Genomic DNA, 17310 nt, shown 5'->3' with positions numbered 1-17310 from the left:
CGGCACTGTTTTCTTACAAATGGGCACAGTTTGAAGCCGCAGGGTGTGGTATTTGCCATGCAGCAAAAGAGCTGAATATAGGAGAGGCCTGTGGGGCCAAGGCCCCGCTTTGAAAGGAGAGCAGGAGGTGCCATGCCGGGGAGTCGTGGTGATGATGTGCTTGGAAAGGATGAGTGGGGAGCAGCAGGGGAACCCTGTTTCTCCTCCCAGAGTTCTAAGATCTCGAAAGTCAGCACAGAAACTTACCTCTGTTATCTAGGAGACAGGTGTGAGATGGGGGTAGGGGACGCACAATCAGGCCTATGGCCAGAGATGACTTTAGTTTTGTTTATGATACATTTTTTTAGAGAGATTTTTGCTATAGGGCATGTGTACTCACCAGAGAGACAGAGAGACAGAAAGCGAGAAATCACCCCGTGGGGGGATGGCCACGCCGCAATCCCTTCTTTCCATTCTCCTCTCAGGATTTTGGGCACACACTCTCACATGCCCAGTTGAGTTTCAAGCCTCCAGGTCCAGGACTTGAACCGTGGTTGGCCTGTGGGAATCCAGCGGTGTAACCACTACACCCTATGCTGGTACTGATTTTTTTTTTTTTTTTTTAAAGAAAACTAAGTAGTACTTATATAAGTTTGGAAAAAAACAAACCAACCTTCCACCTGGGGCTTACCTGTGAGCCAGTGTCCCCATGTCCCTGAACTGTGGTGGGGCTCAGGTGACAGACTGTTTTGTACCTCCTCTCAGCCCACTGTCCACAGCACATCATGCTTGGTAACCCCTTGGTCACTTCGGGCCGGCAGTGTGGCCTGGGGAGTTACTCGGGCTCTTTGTTTTTGCTACTTATTCCTCTAGCGTTGTCATTTTGTCTGTGCCGGAAGCGGGCAGGGGACTGAAGATCTGGGATCCATTCCGTCGGGCTGCTTTTCACTGGCTCGTTTAAAAAACGTGTGTGAATGGGGGCTGGCAGGTGGCTTGGTGGTTAAAGGCACTGGACTCCCACGTGGCCAATAGCAGTTTGAGTCCTGGACCTGGTGGCTGGCTTTCTCAGTTTCCCTCTCTGTCTCGCTCTGATCAAAGTGGAGAATAATAATAATAATGATAAATAAAGTTAAAAATAAAATAATTCTTTAAAAAAAGTGGGAAAAGACTGAATTGTTAACTTACAAAACGAATCTACCTATTGAGCCCTATGGCAGAGATAGATGGATGTCTCCCCAGTGTCTACTCTCCCTGCTTAGTCTTACTTAACTGACAGCTGGTCAGATATAAAGGTGACATTTCTCAGCCCCCCTTGCCGGGCAGGTGTGCTCATGTGATACACTCTGGCCAGTGTGATGGAGATGAGCGAAAAGTACATGATTTTCGAAATAGGACCTTATTGAGAGTGGGCGTACCCATCTTCTCCGTTGGCTGAAAAGATTTGGTTTTAGACTTGCTGGCTGGTGCTCAAGTGGCCATTTTGAACCACGAGGAGGAAACCATATGCCCACGGCATCTAAAAACCCTCAGAGCTCTTGGCAACCATCTTCATGATGTGTTCTACACCACGGAGGAGATAAGTTCCCACAAGCCAGTGTCCCACATCTGAGTTCCCTCACCCTGCACTTGAATCTACAGAAGAAGAAATCGCATTGTTGCATCTCCAAGCTCTCTGTAAGCTTCCCCAGTCACTGGGAAAGCTCAGCTCTAAAACTGTCCCACTGACAGGCCCAACACAGTTCTCATTTTGAATGACCGGACTGTTGGTCCACGCAGAAAAACATCAAAATGACTAGTGTTTTATTAGTATCCCCCAGAAGGCCAGCATCACCATTCTGGGTGGAGAGGTGAAGTCCCCACTCCCGGGTTCTCGTCCCGCAGAGGCTGCTCCTTTGCTGTGATTTACCGCTCACCTGCACAGACAGGCTCCTCCCCACTTTAAGTATCCAGGCAGTCCTCCCCCAGACCCTGCTGCAGCGGATCTTAGCACAGGTGGGGGCTTTACCTGCCATGACCTCAGGGGACTGGAAGAACTCATCCGGGTGCACGTAGCCTGTCTGCGGAAGGAGGCACCACAGCACGCGCAGCAGGCCGAGGCCACCCCAGAGCCTGGCCGTCATCCTCAGGTCAAAGAGTGGCCAAGACCCTGTGCCGGAGCCTGGAGCAACTTCCCCGCTGCTGTGGATGCCCGGGGTCCACAGGTCTGCATCTGTTGATCTGTTGAGGGTAGCATTTGTTAGTTACTGTGATGTAAATTCAACTGTCTGGACATCAGACTGCATCTACTCTATGGATCCTTGGAAAAGTCAAGGATTTTTTTGCATAGAAAACCAGAAAAATACATCATGATTTTCCCGACAACCCAATACATACCATCAAAATGATAAGATAATAGTGGGTCAGCCCATGGCTTGGTGGTCAAATGGGCTGCATCCCATATGACTGAGAGTGTGGTTCAAGTCTCAGACCCAGTGGCTTGGAAAACATGCCAGGCACATGTGTGTGCCCAGAGTCCCCAAAGAAGGGAGAAATGGAGAGGAAAGGAATGCGCAGGACCATTCCCTACAGAGACTTTCTTGCTTTTCCTCTCTCTGTCTCTTCGGGGCGCGCATGCCCCCCCCAGCAAATTTAAAGAAGGAAAAAAAGAGATGCCCAGATAACTGGTAAGACTGTATTTCTGGGAGGGACCAGCAGTTAGCGTAATGGCTATGTCGCTGGACTCCCATGTAGTCGACTGCAGTTTGAGTCCCGGACCCAGTGGAACTCACACCGGGTGCACGTGCACGTGCATGTGTGCCCAAGATCCCGAGAGGAGAATGGAGGAGAAGGGATTGCAGCGTGTCCATCCCCTCTGGGGGGTGATTTCTCGCTTTCTGTCTCTCTGCCTCTGTCTTTCTGGCGAGCGCACACGCCCTGTAGCAAAAACCTCTCCAAAAGAAAAGAAAAGAAAAAGACTGTATTTCTGGGAGTGTCTGGGAGGGGTTTTCAGAAAGAGATTCGCATTTAACCGACAGACTGAGTAAAGAAGCCTGCAGCGGTGTGGGTGGGTGGGCGTGCGTCATCCAGTCTTTTGAGGTCCCGGATAGGACGGGAAGGCAGAGGAAGGACAGGCGTGTCCTCTGCTCCTGAGTTGAGACACCCACCTCCTGCCCTCACACCTGGAGTTCAAACTGTGGGGCTGACCCTGCTCCCCGCAGGGCCCCGCAGGTCTCAGGCCTTTGGACGAGGACTGGGAGTTAGCCCACAAGCTCCCCTGTTCGCAGGGTTGCACTCCGACTGAGTAAACCACAGGCCTTCCTGGGCCTCCAGTTCAATGGTGGCCAGTGTGGGACTCTGCAGCCTCCGTAACTGCGTGTGCTGATTCCTGTAATAATACATTCTCTATTGGTTCTGTTATTTGTTTTTTTTTTTTTTTTTTTTTTTTAAGAACACTGACTAATACTGTGTCTAAATATAACACCTGCTCAATGTGGTATTTGCTAATATGCCATTTTATTAAGTGTCCAAATACGGCATTTCCAAAAAGTGACATTTGCATGTGGGAGTAGGGACCCCTCCAGCTCTGGGCCTTACGACCCTGTCCTGCTCATCGTCACCGGTCTGCAGGCCAGCACGCAAGGCTGCTTTTTGCAGTTCTGAAAATTGGGGAACCTCAATGTCTTCTACCTGTTTTTCTGAAAAAATGCACTTCACTCAACCAGTGTCTCCAGCCACTCCCTCTGACTCTCACGCAGCCGGAACCTTCTGGAAGGTGATGGGAACATGGGTAAGTTCCTCGGAGGAGAACTGGGCCTCCCTCAGCCCTCAGGTCCATGTGAATCTGAGCCCGTTAATGCTGAGCTAGTCGACACCACTAACCTCTCCAGTGGGCAGGAAGACGAGTTAGACACCGGTTAATCACTTCTCCAGGAACAGTGACCTTGCCTCTCTCAGTGACTTCGATATTTTTTTAAAATTATTTTATTCAGCTTTATTTACTTACTTATTTTAATTTCCCAGAGAGGGAGAGAGGGAGAAGGAAAGTGAGAAAGCAAGCACGAGGTCCAGGACTCAAACTGAGGTCAGCCATGTGGAAGTCTAGTGCCCTTAACCTCCACGCCACCTGCTGGCCCCTGTGACTTCGATGTTTTAAAGCCTGACGCTAAGTAGCTGCTGCTCTCAGGAGTGACGCTGTCTCGGCAGCCGGAGAAGATGCAAGGGAGGTGAAGCAACAGAGTAGAACCTCGCAGATCTAGGCTCTTGATGCTCACTAAATTCTTTTTCTAATTTTTAAGTGAACTACCAGAGGTACATGTGGTCACCAGAGAGAGAGGGATGGTGGCGAGCACCCCCGTGGGGGATGGTCATGCTGCAGTCCCGTCTCAGTCTCTTCATCCTGTTGGGATTTGGGCCACATAAATGTTTTTCAAGCCAGCTGGGCCGGGATGCACACTGCACCATGTATGAACAGAATCCAGCTCCCTTAGCCACCAGGCTCCAGGGCTGGCCCCTCACCAAAACCTTTTAGAGCTTACAAACAAGTTTTGCTGCCTCTGCTTGAACTGAATTGTGCAGATTATTTCTTCAGAGTCAGCGACTATCCTGACATTTAGAGTAGAGTTGTCGGGACCAGCAGTTAGCGTAATGGCTATGTCGCTGGACTCCCATGTAGTCGACCATGGTTCGTGTCCCGGACCCGGTGGCTTAAAACTCACGCCGGGTGCGTGTGCGTACGTGCCCAAGATCCCGAGAGGAGAATGGAGGAGAAGGGATTGCGGTATGGCCATCCCCCTGGGGGGTGATTTCTCGCCGCTTTCTGTCTCTCTGTCTCTCTCTGTCTGGCGAGTCCATGTGCCCTAAAGCCAAAAAAAAAAAAAAAATAGAGTAGTCAGTAGAAGATGAGGCCAAGAATGTACACATATATCAAAACATTGCATTTTATCCCCCTAAATATTTGCAATTACTATTATTTTTCCCCAGAATTATTTTATTTAACTTTGTTTATCCATTTGTTTTTAATTTGACTAGAGAGGGACAGAGTGAAAGAGAGAGAGAGGGGAAGTGAGAAAGTAAGCCGCCAGGTCCGGGTTTCAAACCAAGTGGGAGTCCAGTGTCCTTAACCACCTTAACCGTCCTTAACCTTAGCCACCACGCCACCTGCCAGCCCCTATAGTTATTATTTTTTGATTAAACAGTTTTAAACGAAGATGAGGTCAAACTCAGTGCTGGGATGGAAAATGATGCAAAATTTTTTTAATTTAATTAAAATTTAACTTTATTTATTATTATTATCATTGTTATTTTCCAGTCTGATCAGAGAGAGAGAGAGAGAGAGAGAGGAAGTGAGAAAGCAAGCCACCAGGTCCGAGACTTGAACCGTGGTCAGCCATGTGGGAGTCCAGCACCCTTAACCACCATGCCACTTGCTGGCCCCTTTAATTTAATTTTTTAAAAAGATTTTTGCCATAGGGTGTGTGTGCTAGCTGGAGAGACAGACAGTGAGAAGAAAAGTGAGAAATAACCCTCCAGGAAGAATGGCCATGCTACAATCTCTTCTCTATTCTCCTCTTGGGATTTTGGGCACACATGCACACATATCCAGAGTGTTTCAAGCCCCCGGATCTGGGACTCGAACTGTGGTTGCCCATGTGGGAGTCCTGCGCTGTATCCACTATGCCACATATTGGCTGCCCCACCCCCACCTATTGTCTCCACCCCTACGTGTTTTTTTAAACCACTGGGACTGAGATTCCAGCTACATGGTTGACCATATGGATCTGTCTGCCTCAACCGCCAGGCCATAGAGCTGGCCCATTAATTATTTTTTTGAGTTTGTGTGTGTGTATGATTTGTTTTTGCTGTAGGGGTGTATGTGCTTGCTGAAGAAAGACAGAGGAAGGGGAGTGAGAAATCACTCCACGGAGGAGGATGCCCATACTGCATTTCTTCTCCTTCATTCTCCTCTCGGGATTTTGGGGATGTGCATGCATTCACGCACGCACACGCACACACGCACACACAAACACACCCACACACACACACATTCCCTGTGTGTTTTTCTTTTTTCTTGGAGAGGTTTTTGCTATAGGGTGCATGTGCTCGCCAGAAAGACAGAGAGAGACAGAGAGACAGAAAGCAAGAAATCACCCCCCAGGGTGTTGGCCATGCTGCAATCCCTTCTCCTCCGTTCTCCTCTTGGGATCTTGGGCACGCATGCACATGTGCCTGGAGTGAGTTTAAGCCACCGGGCCCAGGACTCAATCCGCGGTTGACTACATGGGAGTCCAGTGACATAGCCATTATGCTAACTGCTGGTTCCCTGCCTATGAGTTTTTCAAGCAACAGTTCAAGACTCTAAGTACTCAGTCAGCCATGTGGGATCCAGCTGCCTTAACCTCCCAGGTACCTGCTGGCCCCTGGTCCACTAATTTTTTTGTTATGATTTGTTTGCTATAGGGTGTGTGTGCTCATGGAAAGAGGCAGAGAGAGAGAGAGAGAGAGAGAAATCACTCTCCAGGGAGGATGGCCACACTGAAATCCCTCCTCTTTTATTCTCCTCTCCAGATTTTGGGTACACACGCACATGTACAAGGTGTGTTTTTCAAGCTTCTGGGTCCAGGTCTTGAACTGCACAACCATGTGGGATCTAGCCACCTGAATCTCTACTCCTTCTGCTGGCCCTGGCCAATTAATTTTTTAATAGTTTTATTTTATTTTACATTTAATCACAATTACCTTTACAGTGTACAACATTGCTTTTTCCAGCATGAATACCATATCAGTTTTAGATGAAGATATTACTATATACATTATCTTCAGCAAATAGCTTTTCATTTTTTTGTTTGTGAATTAAATGTACTTTTTTTTCCCTCCCCTGTTCCCTTCCCTCCTTCCATTACCACCCCATATTACCCCTGTTCTTACTTTCCCACTTTCCCACATACACATTACCACCCCATATTACCCCTGTTCTTACTTTCCCACATACCAACCATTCTTCCATATTGGTCCCCTATGTATCAAATGTCAGGGGCTCATTTTTTTTTTTTTTTATGTCTTAGTAGTATTCCATAGAGTGTGTATGCCACATTTTTCAATCCCATCATCTATTTTTGGACATTTGGATTGATTCCATGTCCTAACAATTACAAATAATGCTGCAATAAATGTGAGTGTGCAAGTGTTTTTTTGACCAAAGGTTTTTCTTTCCTTTGGGTAAAGACCTAAAGATGGAATTACTGGGTCGCATGGTAGTTCTATTTGTAGGTTTCTGAGGAATCTCCGTATCATTCTCCAAAGTGTCTGTACTAATTTGCATTCCCACCAACAGTGTAGAAGAGTTTCCTTTTCACCACATCCTCGCCAGCACATATCATTATTATTATTATTTTTAATTTTAGCCATTCTGTCTGGGGCTAAGTGGTATCTCATTGTGGTTTTAATTTGAATTTCCTTTGTGGTAAGAGACATCAAGCACGTTTTCATATGCTTTTGGGCCATTCGTATGTCTTTTTCAGAGAATTGTCTGTTCAATTCAGTTTTTCATCTTTTAATTGGATTGTTTTTTTTTGTGTATAAGCTGCTTGAGTTCCCTGTATATTCTGGTTAGCAGTCCCTTATCTGAGGTATAGTTTGCAACTATGTTCTCCCACTCTGAGAGCTGTCTTCTCACTCTACTTATTGTTTCTTTGGCTTTGCAGAAGCTTCTCAGCCTTATATGGTCTTATTTGTCTATTTTTGGGACTATTGCCTGTGCTTTGGAGGTCTTCTTTAAGAGGTCTTTGCCTACTCCAAGGTCTCCAAGAATTTTTTCTGTGTTTTCCACCAGTCCTTTTTTTTTTTTTAACAGAATAATTTATTTATTATCATTATTTTTCAATTTTGACCAGAGAGAGAGAGAGAGAGAGAGCGAGCGAGCAAGCTGCCAGGTCTGGGACTCGAACCACGGTCCACCCCTTTAGCTACCACGCCACTTGCTGGCCCCTCCACAAGTATTTTTATAGTCTGAGAGTTTTTGTTTAGATCCTCAATGCATTTTGAGTTAATTTTTGTTAGTGGTGAGAGATAAGGATCCAGTCTCATTCTTCTGCAGGTGGATATCTAGTTTACCCAGCACCATTTGCTGAAGAGATTGTTTTTCCCCACTGGATTGTCTTGTGCCCTTTGTCAAGGATGAGTTGGCTGTATGTTTTGGGGTTAATTTGGGGAATCTCAATTCTGTTCAATTGGTCTACCTGTCTGTTTAATGTGTCAATTCCATGCTGTTTTAATTATTACAGCTTTGTAATATGTTTTTTTTGGGGGGGTAGAGTTTCACTATAGGGCGCATGTGCTTGCCAGACAGACAGAGAGAGACATTAGAGATAGAAAGTGAGAAATCACCCCCCAGGGGGGATGGTCTCACCACAATCCCTTCTTCTCCATTCTCCGCTCAGGATCTTGGGCATGCACGCACACACGCCCGGCGTGAGTTTTGAGCCACCAGGTCCGGGAAGTGAACCGCGATCGACTATGTGGGAGTCCAGCAACATAGCCAGTACGCTAACTGCTGGTTCCCTGTAATATGTTTTGAAGTCAGTAAATGAGATGCCTATTTTATTCCTTTGCACAGTATTGCTTTGGCTATACGGGACCTTTTATGCATCCGGACAAATTTTTATTTTTTTGAGAGATTTTCACTGTAGGGCGCGTGCGCTCGCCAGACAGACAGAGAGAGACAGAGAGACAGAAAGCGAGAAATCACCCCCCAGGGGGGATGGTCACGCCGCAATCCCTTCTCCTCCATTCTCCTCTCGGGATCTTGGGCACGCACGCACACGCGCCCGGCGTGAGTTTTAAGCCACCGGGTCCGGGACTTGAACCACGGTTGACTACGTGGGAGTCCAGCGACATAGCCATTACGCTAACTGCTGGTTCCGCAGACAAATTTTGTAATTTATTCCCTCTTTCTGTGAGGAATATATCTGATATTTTGATTGCGATTGCATTAAATTTGTAGATTAATTTGGGTAGGATATACATCTTGATTATATTAATTTGTTCAATCCAGGAACATGGGATGTTTCCCCACTTTTTTTGTATCCTTTTAAATTCTTTTTCTAGTGTTTTATAGTTTTTCTTGTAGAGATCTTTGACGTCTTTAGTAAAGTTTATTCCAAGATACCGTATTGGTTTTGTGGCTATTGTAAATGGAATTTATTTCTTCAATTCTGTCTGTTTGTTCATTGTTTGTGTATAAAAATGCTATAGATTTTTATATGTTGATTTTGTATCCTGGTACTTTACTATATTCATTCATCACTTCCAGTAGTTTTTTTTTTATGAACTCTTTTGGATTTTCTATGTATAGAATCATATCATCTGCAAATAGAGCTAATTTAACTTCTTCATTTCCTATTTGAATGACTTTTATTTGACTCACTTGTCTAATTGCATTGGCTAAAACTTCCAGTACTATTTTAAAAAGGAGTGGATAAAGTGGGCAGCCTTATCTTGTTCCAGTTTTTGGTGGAAAAGCTTTCAGCCTTTCCCCACTCAGTATGATGTTAGCTATGGATTTTTCATAGATGGCTTTTAGTGTGTTGAGTAATGTCCTTTCTATGTCGATTTTGCTGAGAGTCTTAATCATCATGGGATGTTGTATTTTATCAAATGCTTTTTCTGCATCAATTGATATGATATGGTTTTTATCTTTCCTTTTGTTAATGTGATGTGTTACATCTATTGTTTTGCATATATTGAACCATCCTTGCATCCCTGGAATAAAGCCTAGTTGGAAATGATGTATAATCTTTTTAATATGTTGTTGAATATGATTTGCTAGTACCTTGTTGAGAATTTTTGCACCCATATTCATCAGGGATATGGGCCTGAAGTTTTCTTTTTTTGTCATGTCCGTGTCTGGTTTTGGAATTAAGAAGATGGAGGCTTCACAGAATGAATTCGAGAGGGTTTCTTCCTTTTGAATTTTTAGTGGTAGTTTAAGGAGAATGGGGTTAGTTCTTCTTTAAAGATTTTGTGTAATTCAGAAGTAAAGCCATCAGGACCTGGACTTTTCCTTATTGGGACACTATTTACTATTACTCATTGAATGTCATTGTTTGCTATGGGTCCATTCAGACTTTCTAGTTCTTCCTGGTTCAATCTTGGTAAGCAACACGTGTCCAGAAATTTGTCTATCTCATCTAGGTTTTTTGTTTGTTGGCATATAGTCGCTCATAGTATTCTCTGATGATATTTTGTATTTCTGTTATATCTATTGTAACAACGGCTGTTTCCTTATTGATTGGATTGATCTGGTTGCTTTCTCTGTTCTTCTTGATTAATCTAATGCAATTAGACAAGAAAGTCAAATAAAAGGTATGCCAGTTTTGTTTATTTTGGTTTCATTTATTTCTGTAGAGTTTCATTTCTTTTCTTTTTATAAAAGAATTATTTTATTTTATCTTATTTGTTATTATTATTTTTAAAATTTGCCCAGAGAGAGACAGAGAGAGAGAGAGAGAGAGAGAGAGAGAGAAAGTGAGAAAGCAAGAAGCCATGTCCGGGATGTAAACCATAGTTGGCCATGTGGGAGTCCAGTGCTTTAACCACCATGCCACCTGCCGGCCCCCAGTTTAATTTATTTTCTATAGAGTTATTTAATTCTCTATTTCATTTATCTCTGCTCAAATCTTTTTCTTCTTTTCTACTGGAATTGTTTTTGTCATCTTTCCAGTTCCTTGAGTTGTATCATTAGGTTATTTACCACCTTTCTGCTTTTGTGTGTGTGTGTGTGTGTGTGTACTAATTGCTATGAACTTGCCTCTTATGACTGCTTTGCTGTGTCCCATAGATTATAAACACTTGTTTGTTCATTATCATTGGTTTCTATGAACCTTTTTATTTTAGTCTTAATTTCTTCTATAGTTGTAAAGTCATTCAGGAGTAGGTTGCTTAATTTCCATGTGTTTGTGAATTTTTGAGGACTCTTTATATAGGTGATTTCAAGTTCAATTCCATTGTGGTTGGAAAAGACACTTGGTAAAGTTTCTATACCTTCGAATTTGTAAAAGTTTGGTTTTTGTCCTATCATGTGGTCAGTCTTCAAAAATGTTTCATGTGGGGCTGAGAAAAATGTGTATTTTGTGATTGTTGGATGAAATACTCTGTAGATATCTGTCAAATCCATATTCTGGTCAATTAATTTTTAATGTTTAATTTTTGTAGACATTCCATGGATGCTTGAAAGCACCATTATTCTATGTTTATTTGGTGTAGAATTTTATATATGTCCAAGCTTGTTGATTGTGTTGTTTAACTTTTTTTAAAGAATTATTTTTTCTTTATTTTTATATACTCATTCACTTATTTTAATTTGACCAGAAAGAGACACAGAGAGAGAAAGGGAAAGTGAGAAAACAAGTCTCCAGGTGTGGGACTCAAACCATGGTCGGCCATGTGGGAGTGTCCAACGCCTTAACCACCATGCCACCTGCTGGTCCCTGTGTTGTTTAATTTTTAAAAATGATTATTTATTTAATTTTAAGTATTATTATTATTTTTAAAATTTGCTATAGGACACATGTGCTTACCAGAGAGAGAGAGAGAGTGAGAGAGTGAGAAAACAAGCCACCAGGTCCAGGACTCAAACTGCAGTCACCCATGTGGGTGCAGTCACCCACCATGCCATCTTCTGGCCCCTCAAGTCTTTTATATCCTTAGTGATTTTCTTTTTAAAAAATATGATAGAGTGCACATGCATGCACAAGAGAGAGAGAAAGAGAAAGAGGAGCACCCTCCATAAGTCTCAATCATGCCACAATCCCCTTCTTCCAGCCTTCCAGACTGCCAGCCTCCTGGGCATGGGAACACACATCCAATGTACTTTCAGACCAACCTGGCCAGGAACTTGAACTGTGGCCAGCATGCAGCTTCTAGCTCTGCAGGCTGGTATACTACTACAGAGGCTGGGCCCTTATTAATATTCTACTCATTTTATAAGTCACAGAAATGTGTGCTGAAATAGCTCACAAGTAGTGAGCTTTCTAATTTCCCTTGCAATTCTGTTGATTTTAACTATTTTTTAAAAGAATTATTTTATTCTTTATTTAATTGTTTATTTTAATTTGACTAGAGAGGGACAGAACGAGAGTGAGAGAGAAAGGGAGAGAGAGAGAAAGCAAGCTGCCAAGTCCGGGACTCGAACCATGTGGGAGTCCAGCGTTCTTAACCACCGCACCACCTGCCGGCCCCTATTTTAACTCATTTTTAAGGCTATGTCAGTTACAAAAGTTTGAGGTGATTATACTTTATTGAAAAATGGAATATGATCATTTTTAGCTACTTTTTATCTCTAATAATGTTTTACCATAAAATATATTTTTGTCTGATATTTGTATAGCTGTACAAGCTTTCTTTTATTTAGCTTTTATCTGGTATGTAATTTTCCACACTTCTACTTTCAACATTTCTGTATATTGATGCTTTTATAGTCTCTTTTTTGTTGTTTTTAAGAGGTTTTTGCCATAGGGCATGTGCGTTTGCCAGAGAGAGAGAGAGCCTGAGAGAGAGAGAGACAGAGACAGTAAGAGGGAAAGTGAGAAATCACGTTCTGGGGGAGGGCCACGCTGTAATCCCTTCTCTTCCATTCTCCTCCTGGGATCTTGGGCACACACATACACATGAACCTGTTGTGATTTTGAAGCCACTGGGCCTGAGACTTGAACTGTGGTCAGTCATCTTGGAATCTAGTGATGTAACCAGTATGCCATCTACTGGTCCCTTATAGACTCTCTCTCTCTGTATGTTTTTGTTTTTGTTTTTCAGAGAGATTTTTGCTAGAGAGCGTGTCTTCTTGCTGGAGAGACAGAGAGACAGAAAGCAAAAAATCACCCCCTAGGGGGCATGACCATGCCACAGTCTCTTCTCTTCCACTCTCCTCTCGGGATTTTGGGCATGCATGCACATGCACCTGGCTTGAGTTTTAAGCCCCTGGGTCTGGGACTCGAACCACAGTTGACTATGTTGGAGTCCAGTGATGTAACATTATGCCACCTGCTGGCCCCTATAGTCTCTTATAAAGAGCAAATAGCTTCTACTTCTGAGCTGTATCCTGTCCCTTTCAGGGACTAGGGCAACTGAAGGTTTTCTGCTTCAACTTCTCCCTCCAGACCCAAAAAGGTAGACAGCCTTCACACATTGAGTGTCTAGACAGGTCCAGGTGCACAGTAGCCAAATATCTGAAAAGATTGCAGAGTGAGCAGCAAGGAGAACAACAGAGCTGCAGAGAGCAGGTGGCTCATCTCCTGCCCACCTCTGAACTCTCAGTTGACTCCCCACAATTCAGCCCAGGCACGCCTGTTCTCTAGAAAAAAATGAGAGGTCTTTGTAATATCCAGTTTCAATGACAAAAGTGCAGGTTGCTTGGTGAGCATCAGGGAAATGGAACTGCAGAGAGATTGTGGATCACCTCCTACTGCATGCCTCTGAACACTCAGATTTAACTCTAAGAAATTAGGAAGAAACATATAATTCACTAAATGACCAGAAACCATCACAGAGACACAAGAAATAGGAGAAATCAAGAAAATATTTCTTCCCTGAGGGAAAAGAACAGCCCTTCATCCATAGACAGTACAATGGAACTTGTGGAAATGTTAGATAAAGAATTCAGAACATTCATAATGGCAAAGCTAACAGAGATGGAAGAGAAGAGAGACAATGAACTCCAGAAGATGCAAGAGAAAAAGACAATGAGTTCCAGGAGGTGAGGAGCTCCTTTCATGATTTGAAGGAAGAAATACCATAAAAAAGAATCAAACAGAGCTGTTAGAGATGAAGGCTGTAATACAGGAAATCAAAGTCTCCCTCGAAAGTATTAAAAGCAGATTAAATCATGCAGATCAAATCTCAGATGTAGAAGACAAAACCTCTGACCTAGAAAAAAATTACCAAAAAGACAATTTTAAAAATGAGAATAATATGGGAGAAATACTAGATGCCATTAAATGCCCAAACATCCGGATTATCAGTATCCCATAGGATGAAGAAACTAATTAGGGCATTGATAATCTATTCCATGAAATCCTGGAAGAAAACTTTCCAAACCTAGAGAGGCATTCAAATATCCAGACCCAAGAAGTACAAAGGACCCCAAACAGAATCAATCCAAGAAAATCTCCAAAGCACCTCATAGCCAGATTAGTCAAAATCACAAAGACAAGATACTAAAATTGATAAGAGAAATGTCAAGTTACTTACAAAGGATATCCCAGCAGGCTAACATTGGACTGCCCACTTTTTCAGTGGAAGCAAGGAAAGAATGGGAAAATATATTAAAAGTGTTTGATAAAAACAGTTTCAACCAAGAATACTATACCCAGCAAGATTATCCTTCATATGGGAGGAAAAGATAAAAACATTCTCAGATAAACAAAGCCTGAGAGAATTTACCAATACCAGATCAACTCTTTAAGAAGTTCTGAAGGGAGTGCTATACTAGAAAAACTTAAGACAGACACACTGAAATAAAAGAAAAAACAACAAAGAAAATAGCCAACTTAATAGTGGAGACAAGTCTGGAAATATCAATAATAATGTTGAATGTTAACTTCCAGAATTTAAACGGAGAGATTGGACCACAGTAACACTGCAAATTCAACAGAAGAAAGATTAATTACATGAGAATGAACTGGAGAAATAGAATTTTATGACTTTGACTAAAACATTACTGACTTTCTTCTGTAGTTTGTTTTTCAGATTTAAGGATTTTTATCTTCTTTTGAGCTGTTGATAGGTTCAGCAATTAATTAGTTTTTTTTTTTTAATTGAAGCATAAACTTTTCTCCCTTTCTGACCCCTCTGGAATTGGAAAATATCTGAGAGCATTCTTATTTTGTGACAGAATGGGTATTTGCATAAGTTCAATAATATCTGTTGCCTTGCATCAGAAATTGGAGATGCTGGTTATTGCCAGGGATTTGACTGGAATGTCATATCTAGAGATATGACCAGAAAACTAAGAAACAAAGGTAAATCTCAAGAAAGCCAACAGAAGCTCTTGGAAAGAATGTCTGGGATCATAATCAGTTCTGCCTGGCAGGTAAGTAAAGAATGTCAATTCCTGGAGCTGGCAGGTGGCATGGTGGTTAAGGTGGCTGGACTCCCACATGGCTGACCACAGTTCTGGACCTGGCAGCTTGCTTTCTCATTTTCTTTCTCTTTGTCTCTCTCTGGTCAACTTCAAAATCATCGTCATAATAATAATGACTTAAAAAATGAAATAAACTAATAATAATAATTATTTTTAAAAAAGATAGTCACTTCCTGATAGGCCCAACAAACTTTCAAGTACAGGTACTTAAAGGCACAATTAGATGGTGAGTTTCTGACTTGGCTCAGTAGCCTTGGGAGGCTTTTTAAAAAGTCTAATCTGAAGTTCCTTATAAAAGGTCCCAGCAAAGTCAACTAAATCAATTAGTATTCTTACAGAGCTTTGTGCAAATGACAGACCGTATTAAAACTAAACTTATTTTTTTTTTACAAGTAAGTTAGTTTATGCCTCTCTTTGGTAAAAGGCAGAATGGAGACAGAGAAAAAATGTTTCTGAAGAAAATTACAGTGTACTTGCTACTAGATTTTAGCTTTGTTCATATCTGTGTTTTGAGTTTTTAATATCTACCTACTGTTAGAACAGAATCCTAACCTTTTTCCTGGCTCTAAGTCTTAATCAAATGTTTCTTAACATTTTTTATTTTGTTCTATTAGAACTAAAACTGCTTTTCATGAAAGTAAAAATCTATACAAAAAAAAAAAAAAACCTACTTAATGAGCACAGTAAGCTATATACCTCAGCTATGTGCTACCTTATAGTGTGTTCATTCTACTCATTGAGGTTGATGCCTAAAGTCAGACATGTGTTCATACATATGTTTATATCAGCTGCAATTACTATTGAAAGTATTTAGATGAAGATCTTTTGTGAATCAATAAAATGTAAAAAAAAAAAAGAAAAATATCAAAGGGGAAAACAAATAAGTAAAAAGAGCTATTTACATAAAAAAAGAGTACTGCATGTAAGTCAAATAAAACAAATTTTCTATTTGAATTAGCAAAAAAAATTATATGGTAATGTCTTTGAACTGATATGCAGTGTATTTGTGATGGTAAAATTCATTTGGTATGCTTACTGATACACAGCAATTGAATGTAATAAATAAGTAAAAAGAGCAAATAGCTAGATTTGTTTTTTTTTTTCCCCTATAAAGTGCAGCTTTTGAAATATTTTAGTGTGGGACCAGCAGTTGGCGTAATGGCTACATTGCTGAACTTCCATGTAATCAACTGCGATTCGAGTCCCAACCCGGCGACTTGAACTCACACCAGGGACATGTGCGTGCATGCCCAAGATTCCAAGAGGAGAATGGAGGAGAAGGGATTGTGGCATGGCCATCCCCCCTGGGGGGTGATTTCTCACTTTCTGTCTCTCTATCTCGCTCTTTCTGGCGAGTGCACGTGCCCTATAGCAAAAACCTCTCCCCCACTCCCCCAAAAAGAAATATCTTAGTGTAGTGATTCATATATTTATTTCTACCATCTTATTTTGTGTTTTCTTTTTTCCTTGCCTGTTCTATGCTTGTTTTTCTATCCTTTCTTGCCCTCTTTTTGACTAATTTTTTTTTTCTCATTCCTTTCTCTGCAGCAGTTTGGAAGTTAAGTACCTGATTTTTATTGTGTTAGAAAATAAAGTATATTATTTAATATTTTCATACTTAATGTACTATGTTCTGTGTTTTCATTATGATGATTCTGGGTATACATTTCTCTTTATCACAGTTGGGATTTCTTGGTTTCTTAAACCTATGGATTAAGATTCTTTTTTATTTATAGAAAGTAATCCCCTCTGGTTTTTCAAATATTGTTTCTTTATTTATTATTTTATTTTTGGAGAGGTTTTTACTATAGGGCGCGTGCGCGTGCTCACCAGACAGACAGAGACAGAGAGACAGAAAGCGAAAAATCACCCCCCCAAGGGGGGATGGCCACGCCGCAATCCCTTCTCCTCCATTCTCCTCTCGGGATCTTGGGCATGCACGCACACGTGCCCAGCGTGAGTTTAAGCCAAGGGGTCTGGGACTCGAACCGCGGTCAACTACATGGGAGTCCAGCATGCTCCTCTTTCACCACATCCCCTCCAGCAGTTATTACTGCTGGTCCCTTCAAATATTGTTTCTTTCCCTTCTTTTTTTTTTTTTTTTAAGGTTTTTATCACATGCTATAAGTGATCACCAGAGAGAGAGATGCAGAAACACAGAGAGGGAAAATGAGAAATTACTCCTTGGGAGGATGGCCACATTGCAATCCCTTCTCCTC

General features: G+C 42.0%; 1 protein-coding gene across 1 annotated transcript in view; it reads right to left on the bottom strand.

The window, feature by feature from the left end:
* The window catches only part of PIGZ (phosphatidylinositol glycan anchor biosynthesis class Z (Gwada blood group)), a 35217-nt gene that overhangs the window by 3036 nt on the left and 14871 nt on the right, over positions 1 to 17310 (bottom strand). The window contains exon 4 of the mRNA XM_006156816.3: positions 1985 to 2196. Coding sequence (XP_006156878.1) covers positions 1985 to 2196 — 212 coding nt within the window. The remainder of the gene's footprint in view (positions 1 to 1984; positions 2197 to 17310) is intronic.

This window comes from Tupaia chinensis, unplaced genomic scaffold, assembly GCF_000334495.1.
Source record: "Tupaia chinensis unplaced genomic scaffold, TupChi_1.0 Scaffold000515_1, whole genome shotgun sequence".
Lineage (NCBI taxonomy): Eukaryota > Metazoa > Chordata > Mammalia > Scandentia > Tupaiidae > Tupaia > Tupaia belangeri.
The sequence above is the reverse complement of the archived record's forward strand: the minus strand, read 5'-3'. Positions and strand labels throughout refer to the sequence as shown.